This window comes from Salvelinus sp. IW2-2015, linkage group LG4q.2, assembly GCF_002910315.2.
Source record: "Salvelinus sp. IW2-2015 linkage group LG4q.2, ASM291031v2, whole genome shotgun sequence".
In the NCBI taxonomy this organism is placed as follows: domain Eukaryota; kingdom Metazoa; phylum Chordata; class Actinopteri; order Salmoniformes; family Salmonidae; genus Salvelinus; species Salvelinus sp. IW2-2015.
The window spans coordinates 26,026,784-26,045,823 of NC_036843.1; the positions used below are offsets into that span (position 1 = coordinate 26,026,784).

General features: G+C 44.2%; 2 protein-coding genes across 8 annotated transcripts in view; one reads left to right on the forward strand and one right to left on the reverse strand.

Moving 5' to 3' along the window:
* The first annotated feature begins 4,151 nt into the window (after positions 1-4,151).
* LOC111963524 (D-aspartate oxidase) lies at positions 4,152-9,993 on the forward strand. 7 transcript variants are annotated; one of them, XM_070443440.1, is made up of 8 exons: positions 4,152-4,344; positions 4,779-4,852; positions 6,916-7,114; positions 7,975-8,083; positions 8,298-8,474; positions 8,654-8,813; positions 8,902-9,000; positions 9,211-9,993. In XM_070443440.1, exons 3-8 carry the CDS (start codon positions 6,931-6,933, stop codon positions 9,511-9,513), a joined length of 1,032 nt encoding a protein of 343 aa, XP_070299541.1. In that variant the 5' UTR covers positions 4,152-4,344; positions 4,779-4,852; positions 6,916-6,930; the 3' UTR covers positions 9,514-9,993. The 7 variants fall into 7 exon arrangements, with proteins under 7 accessions (XP_070299541.1, XP_070299545.1, XP_070299543.1 ...); XM_070443441.1 differs by having other exon boundaries at positions 4,153-4,344; positions 6,919-7,114; XM_070443444.1 differs by lacking the exon at positions 4,779-4,852 and having other exon boundaries at positions 4,152-4,350; positions 6,937-7,114.
* Positions 9,936-19,040, reverse strand: part of LOC111963076 (SAM and SH3 domain-containing protein 1-like) — a 150,823-nt gene continuing 141,718 nt past the window's right edge. Inside the window, 12 exon segments of the mRNA XM_070443309.1 lie at positions 9,936-11,158; positions 13,265-13,396; positions 13,509-13,659; positions 15,501-15,704; positions 15,782-15,951; positions 16,251-16,341; positions 16,344-16,388; positions 16,583-16,729; positions 16,837-16,911; positions 17,296-17,522; positions 17,750-18,037; positions 18,399-18,534. Of these exon segments, the coding sequence (XP_070299410.1) occupies positions 10,686-11,158; positions 13,265-13,396; positions 13,509-13,659; positions 15,501-15,704; positions 15,782-15,951; positions 16,251-16,341; positions 16,344-16,388; positions 16,583-16,729; positions 16,837-16,911; positions 17,296-17,522; positions 17,750-18,037; positions 18,399-18,534 (2,139 nt within the window). The 3' untranslated portion in view covers positions 9,936-10,685.

A 19,040-nucleotide genomic window follows, 5' to 3' on the forward strand; every position in this document is an offset into this window, starting at 1 on the left:
AACAGCCAAAGCGTCAATAAAGGAGAAAGATCTGTCACACCCTGATCTGTTTCACCTGTCTTTGTTGCTTGTCTCTGCTCCACCCTGATCTGTTTCACCTGTCTTTGTGCTTGTCTCTGCTCCACCCTGATCTGTTTCACCTGTCTTTGTGCTTGTCTCTGCTCCACCCTGATCTGTTTCACCTGTCTTGTGCTTTTGTCTCCACTCCACCCTGATCTGTTTCACCTGTCTTTGTGCTTGTCTTCTGCTCCACCCTGATCTGTTTCACCTGTCTTTGTGCTTGCTCTCCTCCACCCCTGATCTGTTTCACCCTGTTTTTTGCTTGTGCAAAGCAATGATGGCACCTGTTTCCTTGCAGGTAATCATGATTGATAGAAGAAGAACAATGATTCCAAGCACCACCCTCATTTTGAAGCTTCCAGTCTGTTATTCGAACTCAATCTCCAGCCTTGTCCTCGTCAACACTCACACCTGTGTTAACGAGAGAATCACTGACATGATGTCAGCTGGTCCTTTTGTGGCAGGGCTGAAATGCAGTGGAAATGTTTTGGGGGGGATTCAGTTCATTTGCATGGCAAAGAGGGACTTTGCAATTCATCTGATCACCCTTCATAACATTCTGGAGTATATGAAAATTGCCATCCTACAAACTGAGGCAGCAGACTTTGTGAAACTTTATATTTGTGTCATTCTCAAAACTTTTGGCCACGACAGTATATTTATTCACTCTGTGATAGGGTTGGATTCTATATGCTACTTTTATTGTCCTGTAAATGGTTCAGTGCTTATAATTTAGGCTGTGTGTAGAATGGGGCATAATGGAAATTACCTCTAATAAATTACTACTAGATTATATTGATAAGGAACACAGCATACAATTTTGGCTTGTGTATTCATTTGACAATTTATGATATAACACAATGAATGGCTAATTCGTCATACGGCATGATATTTGATATTATTTATAACACGTTACGCTTTGTTTTGATTGAATGTTTTGCATGCCAACGGTGGTTCCATGTGCTGTGCCTAGGAATGAAGACAAAAGAGTTCAACAGAGTAAAGAACACAAACTGGAAGTGCAGTCTTTGTTGTTGAAAATGTATGCTATACCCCATCCACACTGAAGAGGCTCTGACATGTACATCAACCAGGGATAAAGAGAAAGTTAACACTGTGAAATGTTTCATAATTAATTTAAATTAAGTGTCTGTTGACATGTTGAAAAAGATTAAAGGTCTACAATTTGTTTAATTTGTCAATATTATATTTTTATTTACTGGGCACTACTGTGGTTACATGTTCAGTATATGTATTGACCAACAAACCCACTGCAGCCTACCTCACTAGCTCACTCTCTAGCTCTGCTTTGGACAATTAATAGCATGACTCTCGTACTTTGCCCTTTTCCTTTATGGTTGATATTAACGACGAAAGGAGATATTATCTGTCTCTCTCCTATTGTAAATACCGTGGAAAAAAAAAAAACAGGGAAAATAAGTACTTAGAACTATCAATTATTGTAGATAAATATTAAAGAAAAGAGGACTGAACCCCCTAATTGTCAAACTAATAATAATGTACAACAATATAGACGATACATAACTAGAGGTTATGCAATATGGGTGTATATCCACTGCACGCTTCCTAGGTGTGTAATTGACATGGCCAAGGAGCTATTGCAAATTTGAAACTAGGAAAAATGTACGTTACACCGCATGATTTTACAGTACACAAGAGTGTGCAATATAGAAGGGTAGTCAGCGGACATTAGGTCACATGACCAAGGAGCTATTGAAATTTTACATTTTGAAAAATTAATGTAAAAACGTGTGAGATGAAAATGGACAAACTAAAGGGTGTGCAATATGTAAGCCCACTCAGTGGACATTCTGAACCTTTTTTGAAGTCACTAGGTCACACGACCTAGGAGCTATTGAAACTTTACAGTTGGAAAAATTCATGTAAAATCTTGTGAGATGAAAATTGACAAACTAAAGGGTGTGCAATATAGAAGAGTAGTCAGTTGACATTCTGAACCTTGTTTGAAGTATGTCACATGACCAAGGAGCTATTGAAATTTGAATGTAAAAAAAGTGTACACTTTGTTCACACTCCCTAACTAATTCAAATAGGAATACAAAACGTTGCTCACATTTCCACATGTTTATTAGCTTTGGAAAGCAAATTCATGTCTAAATCGTGAAAATAAGACCTGTGCAATGTTGTGGGCAATTTTTCCAACATCATGACATTTATTTGGAGTCTGTGGATCAAGTGGTTTGAAAGCTATTGAGGTTTGAGAGCGCGAATATCCGTCGAATATCGAACTTGAAACTGTCTTTACCTCGGTGTTAGGTAACGTTTGATGGTGATATTTCATTCACTTAGCTATCCATCTATACAGTATGTGAAGTTGGCTAGATAGCTGGTAAGCTCATTTGAGTTAGTCTGCCCTGTAGCTAGTTAGCTAATAACACATCGTTTTTTACTTACTTGAATAGATTCTCCCAGCCATGTGGACAATTGGAAACAGGGCAGCAAAGTGTGTCACCTGAGCGTTTTAGAGGATATTACTATTGAACTATGTATCAATTTAATAACCAGACCTTCATACAAACTTGCTATGCTGAATTCTTGACGCACGATCGAACATGCTGCCAGCACGCCCACAAGCGAGTTACAATGGGCGGCATAAACGGCAATTTACCGTAATCTAGTGTACAATCACCGCCATCACACTCCCTCATCGGATTGGTCSCGTATGCGGGCGTTTACGACTTTGTGGCTGTGGTAACTACCCTTCTCTCGCCTTCGTTCAGACTATCGCGAGACGGAGATTATTCTGTGGCTTTACACCCGTTGAACAATGAGCCAGATATTTCACCGGATGTATAAATGTGAAGCATCCGGTTGGCGTTTCCACTAACTACCAAATATGGTGATGAGGGGAAAACCAGTGGCCGGCAGAGGGAAAATAAGGAGCGAGATGTATTTTGTCCAACATTCTGCTACTTTGCTCATTGATGGAACATTTGATCTTCATACAGTTTTCTGTTTCCAAAACTATTATCTGTAACAAACAGAGTGGACTGCGTTTTGTAGACTTTACCCCTTTTCCAAAGTAAAAAAAAAAAAAAGAAGTGTTATTTGGAAGGAGCGCAAGGGCTAGGTGTTCCCTAGCGAAAATGTGCGAATAAATGCTAAAACGAGCCAATAGGATCTCACTAGCTCGTGCTTGGCTCTGCCTATATCCTTGCTTATTCTATCCACTATGATTCATTTGCTCCCATTGGAAACGACAGGTTCCGGTCTTTCTTGGGTCAGTTTAAAAAAACGTTGGTAAAATCCACCGCATGTGCGTGCATACTCCTTTAAAATACCTTCCCTTGAAAAACGAGAAGCGGCAGACTGTTAGTCCATCTTGAGACGCCGTAACTAGTATATATTTTCTCAAAATAGTCAGAATTAAACAAAGAAAACCCCAAAAAATCTGTCATTCATTGACGTTTTTGTCCAGGATATCTTAGTCGCACAATTTTACATCTCAGATGTTTGGTGCAGTATTTCTCAATCGAAAAAAAAAATGGAATGAAAACGATTCGTCTCTCGTTGAATGACAAACACTTAATTGAAGACACCCTACTGTTGACCAATCGCCGAAAAAATATCGTGTGCATGAACAGCCGAAAGAAAACCTTGCCGAATGGTGCGTTCAAAACAACTGGGAACTCAATCTCCGATATCCTTGTGTTCAATAGAACTGGGAACTCGAAAGAAAAAAACTAGCTCCAACTTGGAAAATATTTTTTCCTAGTTCCCAGTTGTCTTGAAAGCACCAGAAGACCAACGGACAAAAACTTCATAAAATGTCCTCATAATATATTGTAACGACCCTGGGTTTATAAGCGCGGATAACGACTCTGCCGCACGAGCATGCTCCCTGCTATTTCATTACAATATACACAAGCTTTCCCCAAATGTTTCAAATGGGAAGCATGTGGGTTTCTAGTAGTTACTACAGTCAAGGTCAAGATTAGCTATATTGTAATAATTCACGAAAACAACAATTGCTTTATGGTCTAAATTTAAGGTTCGGTTTAAAATCAGATTCTAAGATGATAAAATGGTAGAAATAGGCGGGGTTGTGATTTTGTGGCTGTAGTAACTAGTGACGACCAGCATGCGGACGCTTGGGCTAATCATAGTCCAACAGCAGTGTTCTAGAATATTGGACCGTTGGCTTTTATACTTGTCGAATTCTCAGCGCAGCTCAAGCAATTTCTCCAACTGTCAACACAGAGGACGTGTACCTGAGACGCGTTGGTTGGGAATTGTGGGAAGGTGCGTGTTCGGGCAGTAGTGCCCTGCGGATTGTGGTCTCAGAGCCAGCTATTGCTGCGGTCACGTGCTAGTCGTTACTCGGAACTCATCGACTTGCTAACTTGTTGTGCACGCTGCATGTGTATAACTACAACCAGTTAGCAAGTCAGAAATGTCAGTATCCTAGTTCCGACTGGCATTTCAACGCAGCATGTGGCAATGGGATGCCGGGCTATCGCGTCTGTGGACTATGTATGAGTTATGCTTAAAATCTCAAGCATGCGCAGATGTGAGCCACTGATCGTAATACGCTCTGTTTGGTACAATTTTCCTGTCCCACCATTTATTTATCCTTTGTTGTCTAGCAAACAACTGTTTATTGTAGTCCACTCTCACATAATTGTTTGAAATTTAGTTCAGGTTCTAGTTTAATTGTAGGCGAATCTTTATTATAGGCGATATGACGTCTGCTCTCTGTAAGGTCAACTTGAAGAATGTTGGACAACCTTTTACAAGAGACATGTAGTAGGTTAGTAGCCTTTTTATATGCCATAACTGTGTTTGTAGTTCTCCTACAGTACACTATGAACACAATATGGTTATTACCAGATTCTTTGGATGAATAAAAAAAAAACGTCACCACTTCATGGCTCATCAGTAGTTGGCTGGATGCAAACTCATAAAGGCACACAGGATTTATTTGATTACTTTCAGGACTTTAACACCGCAGAGTAGGGTGAAGTTGCCTCTAGACGCTGATCTTGGGTCAGTTTTGCATTTCCCCCACTAATGGATAAGGTTGGGGGAGGGGAACTGATCCTCTATCTGCGCATCCCACAGRTACAAACTAGCCTGATGGAGAATTCTATTACAATGATTTGGCTGTTCATTATGCAGAGTAGTAAATTAGTTTGATACATTGTGACCTTGCACAGCCTGCACGTAGGTCAAAACATTCGTTGGAGAAGTTCTGTTAGGCATCATAATAGAATATGGGCAAATAGCAGTGTTTTATGTAAATGCCCTTAAGAAAAAATATTGCAGACAAAATGCGGTATAACTGCAGTATCCTGCAATTACTGTATCCAAAATACCACAGGCGACTGGTTACTGAAGCTTCAAAAGGGTTATTACATTTTTTTTTCAACTTGCTGTATTTAACTTCAAAATCCCAAGCAGTGTTGGATATATTTCATCCAGATAAATCAAAAGGTTGAATGTTTAACACTTAATTGAGTCGAGTGGTTAGTGTATGTACAAATAGCCCATTGTCATTTAATTGACATTAACCAACCAACGTATCCTTAAACTTTAGCCTTGTGTTATATATATATATATATATAAATGTAACCTTTAACTAGGCAAGTCAATAAAGAACAAATTCTTATTTACAATGATGGCCTACCAAGAGGCAAAAGGCCTGATGCAGCGACGGGGCTGGGATCAAAAATAAACACGTAGGACTGGAACACTGCAATGCTGTTTAAGTTTTTTTCCCACCCCTTTCTCCCCCCACACCCTCCTCTAACCCGGACGACGCTGGGCCAATTGTGAGCCACCTCATGGGTCTCCCGGGCGCGGCCGGGCTGCGACACTTGCACTGCTATTTTGATATGGATTTTGCATTTGATCATACTCCCCTTCCTGTATCACCTACAGGTGCTTTAACAAGGTATACAGTGCCTTCGGAAACTAGTCAGACCCCTTGACTTTYCACATTTTGTTAGGTTACAACCTTGTTCGAAAATTTATTAAATTGAGGCCAAAGAGTTCAATCTTGGTTTTATCAAGTCAGATAATCTTTTTTCTCATGGTCAGAGTCTTTAGGTGCCTTTTTGGCAAATTCCAAGCGGGCCGTCATGTGCCTTTTACTGAGGAGTGGCTTCCGTCTGGCCACTCTGCCATAAAGGCCTGATTGGTGGAGTGCTACAGAGATGTTTGTCCTTCAGGAACCTTCTCCCATCTCCACATAGGAACTCTAGAGCTCTGTCAGAGTGACCATCGGGTTCTTGGTCACCTCCCAGATGAAGGCCCTTCTCCCCCGGTTGCTTAGTTTGACTGGGCGGCCAGCTCTAGGAAGAGTCTTGGTGGTTACAAACTTCTTCAATTTAAGAATGATGGAGGCCACTGTGTTCTTGGGACCTTCAATGCTGCAGAAATGTTTTCGTACCCTTCCCCAGATCTGTGCCTCAACACAATCCTGTCTCGGAGATCTACGGACTATTCCTTTGACCTCATGGCTTGTTTTTTTCTCTGACATGCGCTGTCAACTGTRGGACCTTTTATATAGACAGGTGTGTGCCTTTCCAAATCATGTCCAATCAAGATCTAGAAACATCTCAAGGAGGATCAATGGAAACAGGATGCACCTGAGCTCAATTTCGAGTCTCATAGCAAAGGGTCTGTATACTTATGAGGTATTGTGAGTAGATTGCTGAGGAAATACTTTTGTTTAATCCATTTTAGAATAAGGCTGTAACGTAACAAAATGTGTAAAAAGTCAAGGGGTCGGAATACTTTCCGAAGGCACTGTATACACAGTATAACGCAGTACAAGTATTACAACTTTCCATTATGTTGTTTTTCTCCCAGCAGAATCATCCTGTGATGAAGAGTGTGATGAAGAGTATGACAGTCGTGGTGGTGGGTGGAGGTGTGGTTGGCTTCTCCACAGCTGTGTGCATCGCTGAGGCCCTCCCCTACTGCTCTGTGACCCTCATAGCTGACAGGTTTACCCCAGACACCACCAGCGACGTGGCTGCTGGGATCCTGATTTGCTCACCGTTCCCAGGTGAGACATGGGCATCTCTTTATCCAGTTAATTAAGTTCATTAACAGTCATTATTTTTTATTGGTTTCTGACCACTTCATGTGAATTGGCAGACAATAGGATGTTGAACTTTTCACTATATATGCTTTTAGTGTACGAGGCCTATATGTTACTGCATTGTGTGTTAATGGTAAATTCATTATTTCATAATTTACTTTAAGTAAATTCATCCGAAAATATCATCTCCAGTTGATGTGACTTTTACTCCCTCCCTCTCTCCCCCTCCCTCCCTGTCTCTCTCTCTCCCTCCCTCCGTCTCTCCCTCCCCTCATGTCTCTCTCTCTCCCCCTGTCCCTCCCGCCCTTCTTCTCTCTCCCTCTCTCCCTTCCTTTACATCCCCTCCCCTCTACATTCCCCCCCCCCCCCTACATCCCTCCCCCCCTACATCCCTCTCCCCCCCTACATTCCTCCCCCCCTACATCCCTCTCTCTCCTCCCCTACATCTCTCTCCCCCCTCTACATTCCTCTCCCACCCTACATTTCTCCCTCCCCCCTACATCCCTCTCCCCCCTCTACATTCCTCCCTCCCCTCTACATCCCTCTCCCCCTACATTCCTCCCTCCCCCTACATCCCTCTCTCTCCCCCCTACACCCCCCCCTTACATTCCTCCCTCCCCCCTACATCCCTCTCCCCCCCTACATTCCTCCCTCCCCCTACATCCCTCTCTCTCCCCCTACATCTCTCCCCCCTCTACATTCCTCCCTCCCCTCTACATCCCTCTCCCCCCCTACATTCCTCCCTCCCCCCTACATCCCTCTCTCTCCCCCTACACCCCCCCCCTCTACATTCCTCCCTCCCCCTACATCTCTCTCTCCCCCAGATATCCCTCTGGAACAGCAGCAGAGGTGGTTCAAGGAGACGATTGATCACCTGCTGGCTATTGCCCAATCAGAACAGGCATCAGAGGCTGGGGTGTTGCTCAGCTCAGGGTAAGGATCCTCAACCATAAAGGAATGGATGTTATATAGTGCACTACTTTTGACCGGAGCCAGAAGAGAAGTGCACTATAGGGAATAGGGTGCCATTTCTGAAACACACATTACAGCCAGTTCAATAGTTCTCTGACATAAGTCCTACTGGTTGAAAATGCTCACCACTGTGAAGGGGTTTGGTTATAACTGGTATTGATTATATATTTTTTAGATGGCAAATACACAAGGAGCTCCCTGCGGATAAGGTGCCATTCTGGTCTGCATTTGTGCTGGGTTTCCGAATCATGACAGACCGTGAACTGAAACGGTTTCCCGATCACAAGTTTGGCCAGGCGTTCACCACAGTGAAATGTGAATGTTCCAACTACCTGCGATGGATGGAGAAGAGGTCAATTCTTGGTCTTAGCTTGTTTTACTTCTATACTATAGTCATGTGTTAATCTATTAACGGTTACTGTATCAAAAAACATTGTAACAGCTACTCTATGTACTTCCTGAATTAACATATAGATGTTTGCTTTTTTCTCTGTTTCAAATCTTTTCTGACTTTAAAAAGTGTTGTTTTAGGTTTAGAAAAGCAGGAGGCCAGGTTGTGAAGCAGAAAGTAAACGACCTCCAGGAACTAAGCAGCCAGGGCTACGACGTCATCGTCAACTGCTCCGGTCTGGGCGCCAAGACTCTAGTAGGGGACTCTGAGGTCTACCCTGTCAGGGGGCAGGTCCTCAAWGTGTGTATACACACACACACCTAAGAGAGCTTGTGAATAAGCATTTCATTGTGCTGTATATGACCATAAACATCCATATTATTTGAAGGTCCAGGCCCCGTGGCTCCAACACTTCATCCGGGATGGGGAAGGGCAGTCCTATATCTACCCAGGGATGCACAGCGTGACAGTGGGCGGCACCAGGCAAGTCAAGTTTATTAGAAAACATAATTGCATCATGAAATGAGATGCGGTTTACCTGAGGAATACTCTGAAATAAACACATTACGTMATGATATTGTAGGAAGGGGGATGCACTAATTACCACAAAACATCACGTTCACTACAAGTTCAGTCTGTATGCTCTCTAGAAGAGAGACAGTTATCTTTTTGTGTGGCTGATTGGCTCTGTAGGCAGGTGGACGACTGGCGCCTGGAAGTGGACCCAGAGGACAGCCAGGACATCCTGGAGCGCTGTAGCAGACTGGAGCCGTCCCTAAGCAGGGCCAGGGTCCTGGGGGTGTCTGTGGGGCTGAGACCCAGTAGGAAGAACGTCCGGGTGGAGAGAGAGATGGTCCTCCTGGGGAGCCGACAGGTACCGGTGGTACATAACTACGGCCATGGGGGCTGGGGGGTCACTCTGAGCTGGGGCACGGCCCTGGAAGCACTGGGGCTGGTCAGGAAGTGTCTCCATGAGATGCGCCCCAGGGCCAGGCTGTGAACACTACGCAGATACTCTGCCATAGAAATCGTTTCTAAATAACTGTATGATATAATTACTTGATCTGCACCAATTAGTGATACCTGCTGCCATTGCACATTAATGAAATGAAAGCGATACGATTTTGCTTACTTGATGAATGAAATCTCCACAGTGAAAAGTTATTTGAATTATGTCATCTGAATATTATGGAAGCTACCCAGATGAATGACATTGAATTAATAGACTTTGCCGTTTAGAAGTGGCAAAACCCCTTAGAGAAGGATATTTCAGACAAGCAATTGATAATGGCTGAGGTAGAATAGTTAAAGGTACAGGGACTTGACATTTCACTAAGTGATAGTAAATATTGTCTTATGTTTCATGTTCAGATGTCTGATTTAATCAATTCTAACTTTCCATAAAAATAAAAATAAAAGACCTTGTTTTTTGTATTGCTTTAATCACACTCAAATATCTTAATAAAACAAATGCGGTTTATTACTGTAGTCCTCAGTCACAGTATTTCATATACAGTATTTACATAACTTACAGCTTGGCAATGTTCATACTAGTTTAGAATCAAACAGGGTTAAAGTTGAAATATGACAGGAAACCCAGTAAGCTGCAGTAAGATATATTTTTTGTCAGTTATCAGTCTGTAAACCTCCAGCTGGGGCCTGTGGTCTTCGACACATCTTCTTAGCACTACCATAGTACTGTATATGTGGTGAGAGCCCATTTATCTTCAGAGAAGGGCTCTGTTGTCAGATATCTCCAGGATGGATCCCGACCTGACAGGTGTCGTTTTCCTTCCCACAGCAGACTGAGTCCTGTCGGCTTCAGACTAGGGAGGAGTGTCTGCACGGTCAGTCTGAGGTGCAGGGCTGAGTTGCTCCTTTGTAATAACTATATACATCCTCTAAAGAGGTGCTGTCTAAAGAAAAGTGTTCAGAGGCACTATTCTAGTCACTTGTCATTGCTGAGGGGTGATGGTACACATGGGTTTGGGTTTGACAGGGAAGGCTAAACGATGCTTGGGCCTACATCCCCGTGATGGAGGGGATATTGAGGTATGTGCGTGGAAGGTCTGTTAACCTGGGAATTTCCATGTTCAACTAACATACAAGACAGAACACTACAAGGTGTGTTGAGCAGTGGTTGTGTGGGTGGGTAGGGTCCTTCTGAGTGTCTTAGGTGCGGTAGAGCCTCTTGTGTAGGTTCTCCCTGCGCCCCTTGGACATGGTGGTATGAGCTGGCTCTAGGTCTTCCAGGGTGTGTTCAGTGGTGTGGAGGCTCAGGTCTGAGTGGAGCTCCCCCAGGGAGAGGCAAGGCCGCAGTAGCCCCAGGGCTGTGGGACTAGGCCTACCTCCCAGCCACAGCTCCTCACAGCTCCAGCTCCAGCTCCTCAGCATCTTCATGGCTATATGGGTGTCTCTGTGATGGCTCTGGCCCCGCTCTGGTCTCAGGTTGTAGCTGGTCATGGGGACTATTAGAGATGGTAAGGTAGAGGCCTGGTTCTCTGATCTGGTCTGTAGGGTGGTTTTGCTGGGGTGAGTCAGGGGGAGGTTGAAGGGGAGGCTGGGGTTCTCTGGTGAAGGGAGGTGACTGGACTCAAAACCTGACGAGGACCTGCTCATGGAAGATGTCTTTTTGCCCCTCCCTCCTGAAACAAACAGGCATTGTTAATGGATTAATATGCCGGTCTTTTCAGAGGAGCTGAAATACATGGACGGAAACAGAACTGTAAAAAAAAGAAGCATTTATTGTATTGTGAAAGCTGACGGGAATATGAAGCATGATGTCCAGTAGAGATGACTGGTGAGAGAAATAAGCAGGCAGACCGGTCTAGTAAACCACTGAGTAGTTTATTTCATTCTCGGGCTCTCACTATGACAGTGGCACACTTTAGAACTGCTCAAAGACTGGTCATGTCCCAAATGGCGCCCCATTCCCCAATGTAGTAATGGCGCCATGTAGTGCACTATTGGTCTTGGTTAAAAGCAGCGTACTACATAAGGAATAGGGTGCCATTTGGGACAGACATAGCTAGACCAGTATAACTCCTACCATCAGAAGAGCGCCATGAGTTGTATGTAACACTGATTTGAACGTATCGTCAGCTATAACACACAGCTTATCTTATAAACATTTGTCATTTTTTTCAGTCACAACTATGTATTTTGATGCACCCACAATTATTGTACAAAAATGTTGCACCACCATTTTAACAAGTAAATCATTTTTTAAATTTTTACCCCTTTGTCACCCCAATTTCGTGATAGCCAATTGGTAGTTAGTCTTGTCCCATCGCTGTAACTCCCGTACAGACTCGGGAGTGGCAAAGGTCGAAAGCCTTGTGTCCTCCAAAACACGACCCTGCCAAGTCACACTGCTCGCTTAACCCGGAAGCCAGCTGCACCAATGTGTCGGAGGAAAAACAGTCCAACTGACGACCGTGTCAGCGTGCATGCGCCCACAGGAGTCGCTAGAGCGCGATGCGACAAGGACATCCCGGCCGGCCAAACYCTCCCCTAACCCGGACGACGCTTGGCCAATTGTGTGCCGCCTCCTCATGGGTCTCCCGGACGGCTGTGACACAGCCCGGGATCAATAATTGAACCATTTACTAACTCAGAATCTTGCATGAAGCAGGTCTGGCTTTAGGCACATCATATTGTGCTACATTACATGGTTCTGAACTAAATATGAACACAAAAACAGCACAAATCTAGAGAAATATACAGGTGTGGAAAATCCTCGTCATAAACTCTCCACTAGGGCTGATGACATTCACAACAGCCTTCATATATCATCACCGTAATTTTAAAGACTAAAACCAAAGCAAATAACCACAATAAGAAAGGTATAGTTATCAAATAAAGCTTCCACAGTAAATATATGTAAGTAGTACTGAGAAGTCTTCTTTTTCTTCTTTTCTTACTACAGCAGTTACCATTTTCAGCCAATGCAAAGACCGATCTATTCCTGTGTAGGTCCAGAAACAGCTCTACAGAACACATTGTACAGGTCTCTGGAGATAGTGGAGTGAGTGAGTGTAGGAGGGTTAGCTCTCCTCTCCCTTATACACAGGCAGAGCTAGATCGATACCCTCTCATCAGTTCGCCTCCGTTCTGGTTGAATGGAAAATTAATTCTTGCAAAGAAAAATAAGAAAAATTGTCTCCGAGTAGGAGTGCTGATCAAGGATCAGGTCCCCCCTGCTGTCTATATAATCATATTAAATCGGATCTAAAAGTCAAAACTGATCCAATATCAGCAGTCCTACCCGGAGACACTGAATATTTGCCCAGATGACTATAGATGCCTGCAGATGGAGGGCAGTAGAGTACAGAGTTGATGGGAAGAGCACTGTCTGGTGATAAGAGAGTCCTTTACTCCCACGATGCAGAGAAACAGAAGAAAGTCACATTGAAATAAAAAATAAAAATATAAGATGAAACAATGCGCTACAGCCAAGTCTCTCTCTCTCTCTCAGGGGCCTCAGAACTCAGTTTGGAATGCTCAAGCTATGAGTGAAGAATGGAGCCCATGGCAGCCCTTAGAGGATGAAGAGGTTGGAGAAGACTCATGACAGCCCTTAGAGGATGAAGAGTTTGGAGAAGACTCATGGCAGCCCTTAGAGGATGAAGAGGTTGTAGAAGACTCATGGCAGCCCTTAGAGGATGAAGAGTTTGGAGAAGACTCATGGCAGCAAGAAGTGGATGAAGATGTGAAAGAGGAGAGTCAGAGTCAAGTCAGGCTGTCGTTACCATTCTCCAGGTTCTCATTGCTCTCATAACAGCCAGAGTCTCGTGGGGAGTCCCCCAGTAGGCCGCTACGGTCCAGTAACAGCTTCTCCTGAGAACCCCCTGACTGGCCGCCATGGTCCTGGTCGCTGCTACCTGTAGGATACAACACCCCCAGCAGAGGGACATCCGTCATACAACAAATTGTGTTTGTGGGAGTATGTGTGGGGGTATGTGTGGGGGTATGTGTGGGGGTGTGTGTACTAACCGTCGTACTCCTGAATTAGCTCCACAGCAGTGAGCAGCACAGCTCTGTGTTGAGGGTCTCTGATGTTGAGCTCATCTAGATCCTCCTCTTCTAGAAGCTTCAAGGTGTCCAGGTCCTCATAGCCGTTAAACAGGAAGGTAGGCAGGTGCTCCTGGGGGAGGGGTGAGAAGGACAGAGGGGTGACAGGGTAGGCTTTGGTCACGTAGCCAACGTAAATTTAAAATAAACATCAAAAGGAGGAGGAGAACAGCATTCACGTGTGAGCGTCTGTATATACAGTGGGGCAAAAAAGTATTTAGTCAGCCACCAATTGTGCAAGTTCTCCCACTTAAAAAGATGAGAGAGGCCTGTAATTTTCATTATAGGTACACTTCAACTATGACAGACAAAATGAGAGAAAAAATAAGAAAATAAGTATTTATTTATTAATTAATTATTTATTTATTAAGCCCGCCACACACACACTATACGTTACATTTATTAAACATAAGGAGAGTGAGTTTGTCACAACCCGGCTCGTGGGAAGTGACAAAGAGCTCTTATAGGACCAGGGCACAAATAATAATAATCAATAATTTTGCTCTTTATTTAACCATCTTACATATAAAACCTTATTTGTTCATCGAAAACTGTGAATAACTCACCACAGGTTAATTTGAAGGGTGTGCTTGAAAGGATGCACATAACTCTGCAATGTTGGGTTGTATTGGAGAGTCTCAATTAATTTTCCGCACCCAGTCTGTGCCTGTATTTAGTTTCATGCTAGTGAGGGCCGAGAATCCACTCTCAYATAGGTCTGTGGTTGGAAAGGGCGTCAGTGTCTTAACAGCGTGATTTGCTAAGGCAGGATACTCTGAGCGCAGCCCAATCCAGAAATCTGGCAGTGGCTTCTGATTAAATTACATTTTCACAGAACCGCTTGTTGCAATTTTGATGAGGCTCTCTTGTTCAGATATCGGTAAGTGGACTGGAGGCAGGGCATGAAAGGAATAACGAATCCAGTTGTTTGTGTCATCCATTTCGGGAAAGTACCTGCGTAATTGCGCACCCAACTCACTCAGGTGCTTCGCTATATCACATTTGACATTGTCTGTAAGCTTGAGTTAATTTGCACAGAAAAAAATCATATAATGATGGAAAGACCTGTGTGTTGTCCTTGTTAATGCAGACAGAAAATCATAGCCTCAATTTTGTCCCGCACATTGAATATAGTTGGAGAGTCCCTGTAATCCTAGATTCAGATCAATCAGGCGAGAAAAAACATCACCCAGATAGGCCAGTCGTGTGAAACTCGTCATCATGCAAGCGGTCAGACAAGTGACAATTATGGTCAGTAAAGAAAACTTTTAGCTCGTCTCTCAATTAAAAACAAAGTGTCAATACTTTGCCCCTTGATAACCTGCGCACTTCTGTATGTTGTAAAAGCRTTACRTGGYCGCTGCCCATATCATTGCATAGTGCCGAAAATACACGAGAGTTCAGGGGCCTTGCTTTAACAAAGTTAACCATTGTCACTGTAGTGTCCAAAACGTCTTTCAAGCAGTCAGGCATTCCCTTGGCAGCAAGAGCCCCTCGGTGGATGCTGCAATGTACCCAAGTGGCGTGCACGCGCGTTACCACTCTACTATGTCTCCCTGTCATGGCTTTTGTGGCATCAGTACAGATACCAACATGAGCAGCAGCTACGTTTGGCTACATACGGATCGTTAGTGGAATTCCCGCGAGAGAGTAGCGGTTAATGTGATTGGATGTTAATTATTTGACTAGGCTACCTGTTTTGACATTGTGTTGTTATTTCCCTGAACACTAGATGGTTTAATTTTATTTTTGGCAGTGAAACGAGGCTATATATTATGTTTTTGAATTAAGAGTGAATTACATTTTTATTTGGCATCCCCCAGTTTCTGAATACCTGTACTACTAGTCATGACTATGAGTTAGTCTAGTACTAGTCATGACTATGAGTTAGTCTAGTAGAAGTAAAGTCATTACTTTGAGGTTGATGCGCTCCAGGAGTTCCTCTACAGAGGTGGGTTTGGGCTGCCCTCCCTTCCTCCTACGTCGAGGGTGTTTAGGTTTGTCTTCCTCAGCCAGAACGTCCACGTAGATGAACTTAAACGTCCCCACCTTATTGTTCAGCAGGCCCATCCACGTCCCCATTGGAGGCTTGCCGATGATGTTAATGACATCACCTCTCTGCAAATCAGGAACAGTCACTGTGATTCGTTCGTTTGGATAATGTGTGTGTACGTGCATGCGTGCGTGCATTTTACCTTCAGTTTGAGAGAGTCAGTGTCGTAGGGGCTGGGGGTGGAGTCCGTGTGCACTATGGCTCGACCACAGAAGGGTCCTCTGTAGGGAGGCTCATCCTCCTCTCCATCCTCAGACTTCACACTCCCTCTGTTGCTGTTGGAGGAGTCGGTGGTGCCCACCGTATGACCACCTGTAAACAATAAGAGATGAGAGGAGCCATTCAAATGATCTCTAAACCACATTGAGATCTATGGTAAATGAACATGCAGGTTGGTAGGGGGCTAGAGTTTTCTGTTCTGCCTGCTGGTCACTGTAAATAACAGTTTCACTTTGGAATATAAGACAAATGTGGACACAACACAGAACCATCCCCCGACCCCACTAGACAGATCCCCCCCCCACTCCAGACCCATCCCCCCCACTACTAGACCCCCCCACACACACACACTCACAGATGACCCCCCCCCCCCCCCCACCCACAGTACTTACTTATGGAGCTCTGTCCGCTGAGGGAGCTCCTCAGGCTCTCCACTGACCCTCCAGCCTTCAGCTTGGGTTTCTCCAGATAGTCTGTGTCTGTGAGGCTGTGGGGGACTGGGGCCCTCTGGAAATACCGTCTGGGCTTGACTGGAGGGGGGGGGGGGGTACAGAGACATGGTTATTACATGTTTATAAAATATTTAGTCCAGCTTAATCTCTTGATCATCATGAACCAGGTCTATTGAATTGCCACCAGGGACACTAGCTAGAGAGTAGGTACAGTTTGACCACTGGAGCATTTAGCATACATAGATAATTGAATTGCATGGAGTCTGACATACCTGCTCGGGGAGAGAGCAGTGGTATCTCTTGGAGATGTGCTTTCTCATGGTCTCTTTTACCGACTTCACTTTCTTGCCCAAAGAGATTTGAGGGTTTGTCGGTGGAGACTTGACTACATCTTTCACACTGGCATCCCCATCTTTAATCTAAAGTTAGTATACAGTGTGGGGAGACAGAAAAGCTTCATGAAACGAAGGTACTGAAAAACAAAAAATCCCATTTCAATGAATCAAATGAATATGAAACTACTTACAGTGAGGTCAGGGTCACTGTTGACCATGTGCAGGGACCGGTTGGTCAGATCAAATCCACCAAAGCTACAGGTTCTCTGAAACAAAGGATGAAATCAATAAAATCACCTGATAAATATCACTTTCAAATGATAGACATATTGACAGTTTCATCAATCAAACATATAGGACTTTGTGGTTCTGTGTGAAGATAGTTTTGGACTGAGTGAACATCCAACCGCTCCTAGCCTGGTCCCAGATGCTAACTCAATTGCTGTCATTGTTGAGCCAAACATTAATTTCAATAAGGAGTTGGCAAGGTAGCAGAACTAGACTAGTACCCAGGCTAGCCACTGGCCATGACTAAAGCTATAGACTACACAGTCCACACACAAAAGTTGCGTCCCAAACGGCACCCTATTCCCTATATAGTGCACTACTATTGACGGTCGCCATTTCCAAAGCAGCCAAAGATTACTCACGCCATGGTAGCTGAGTGGGCTGAGTACTCTCCTGATCTCACCATCCGTGACCGACCGGGCCATCCTAGGTCCATCCCCTCTACCACCAACCTCTATCTCTGACATGGAGAAACCTGTACCGCCGGCCCCCGTCGCTCTCCCTTCACCGCTGGGGCCAGTGTCCGGGTGGCTCCCTGGGCTACAGGCTGGGCTACAGGCCGGGCTGGAGCTCCTGGGGCTGGATCCTCCTATACCGAGTACAGGAAGAGAACGTGCTCAACTCTTATCCTCTTGCTTATACAAATGTAGTGTGTTTAAAACCCGCCAAAAATAGATCACATAAAAAATGKTAAAAAAACATCCAGCACTGGATATAAGTAGCAATTAAAAGCTTAGTTTTAATAATCTCATAGCAACACCACGTCTTAATAAAAAGGGTAATTTTCCTGAAGGAAAATTGTGTGACTTGCTTCACCTGTCTTACTGAAGGCTCTGAACAGCCGCTGGCTGGTGCTGGAGACTGTATCCAGACTGTGGGTGTGTGTGGCACTGCTGCAGGTGTCCAAGGAGGAGGAGGAGGAAGGGGAGGTGGTCAGGTTGTCGGAGTCTTGAAGGTCATAGGTCAGCTGGTTGTGCAGGGAGGAGGCCAGGGAGTCAACGTGGTGATACCCACCAGACACAGGCTGCTTCTTCTGAACCCCAGAGTACAGGGGCAGAGAGGACATGGCATCACCCAGGATAGGCCCGTCCATGCTCAGAGATTCTGGGAGAGACAGGGGAGGTGGCAGGAGTAGTAAGGACAGGTTTGTGGCAGAGTCAGGGAATGTCAAGACAATGCGATGTGTAATGGATGACAACTCAACTTGGATTAGAAGTAGGTATTTTATTTWTATTTTTCACACCAAGTGACCAACAAAATGGTTTGTTTGGTATAAACTACAGACTATGTAAAGGCATCACATCTACGCCATAATGGGACTTGTCACAATCACATCTCATGAATGATGTTGTTTTTCAAAATTGCTTGACAATTTTTTTGTTGTTGCTTTAAAGCGCTTTGAGATTCTTTATGTAATATCACTGTAGTTTAATAAATGAAAGACTACTGCAGTGACCCGTCTCACCCTCAGACCCAGGGCTCTTGGACTCGTCGATCCTGATGAGCTTCTTGCGCACCCTGCGACTGGAGGTGACCAGCTTATGGAGCCGTCTGAACGTCCCAGACTCCTCCTGTTCACCATCTGACTGCTCACACAACTGCTGAAGAAGAGAGACGAACCAGGTTAGAAGGCCAGCAGTGGGGAAGGAGAGGAGACCCAGTTAGAGGTAGAGGGGGAGGATGATAATAGGAGTCAGTAGTTCTCAAGCCTTAGAACCAGTGAAATTAAACCTGTGAAAATAATGTTTGTTTGGCTTGCTTATAAGTAAAGTTTGTATAAGTACAAATGTTCACCCTTTCTGGGAAATGCACAATAAAATGTTTTATTTAACTAGGCAAGTCAGTTAAAAACAAATTCTTATTTACAATGACGGCCTAGGAACAGTGGGTTAACTGCCTTGTTCAGGGGCAGAACGACAGATTTTTACCTTGTCAGCTCAGGGATTCGATCTAGCAACCTTTCGGTTACTGGCCCAACGTTCCTAGGCCGTCATTGTAAATAAGAATTTGTTTTTAACTGACTTGCTAGTTAAATAAAACATTTTATTGTGCATTTCCCAGAAAGGGTGAACATTTGTACTTATACAAACTTTACTTATAAGCAAGC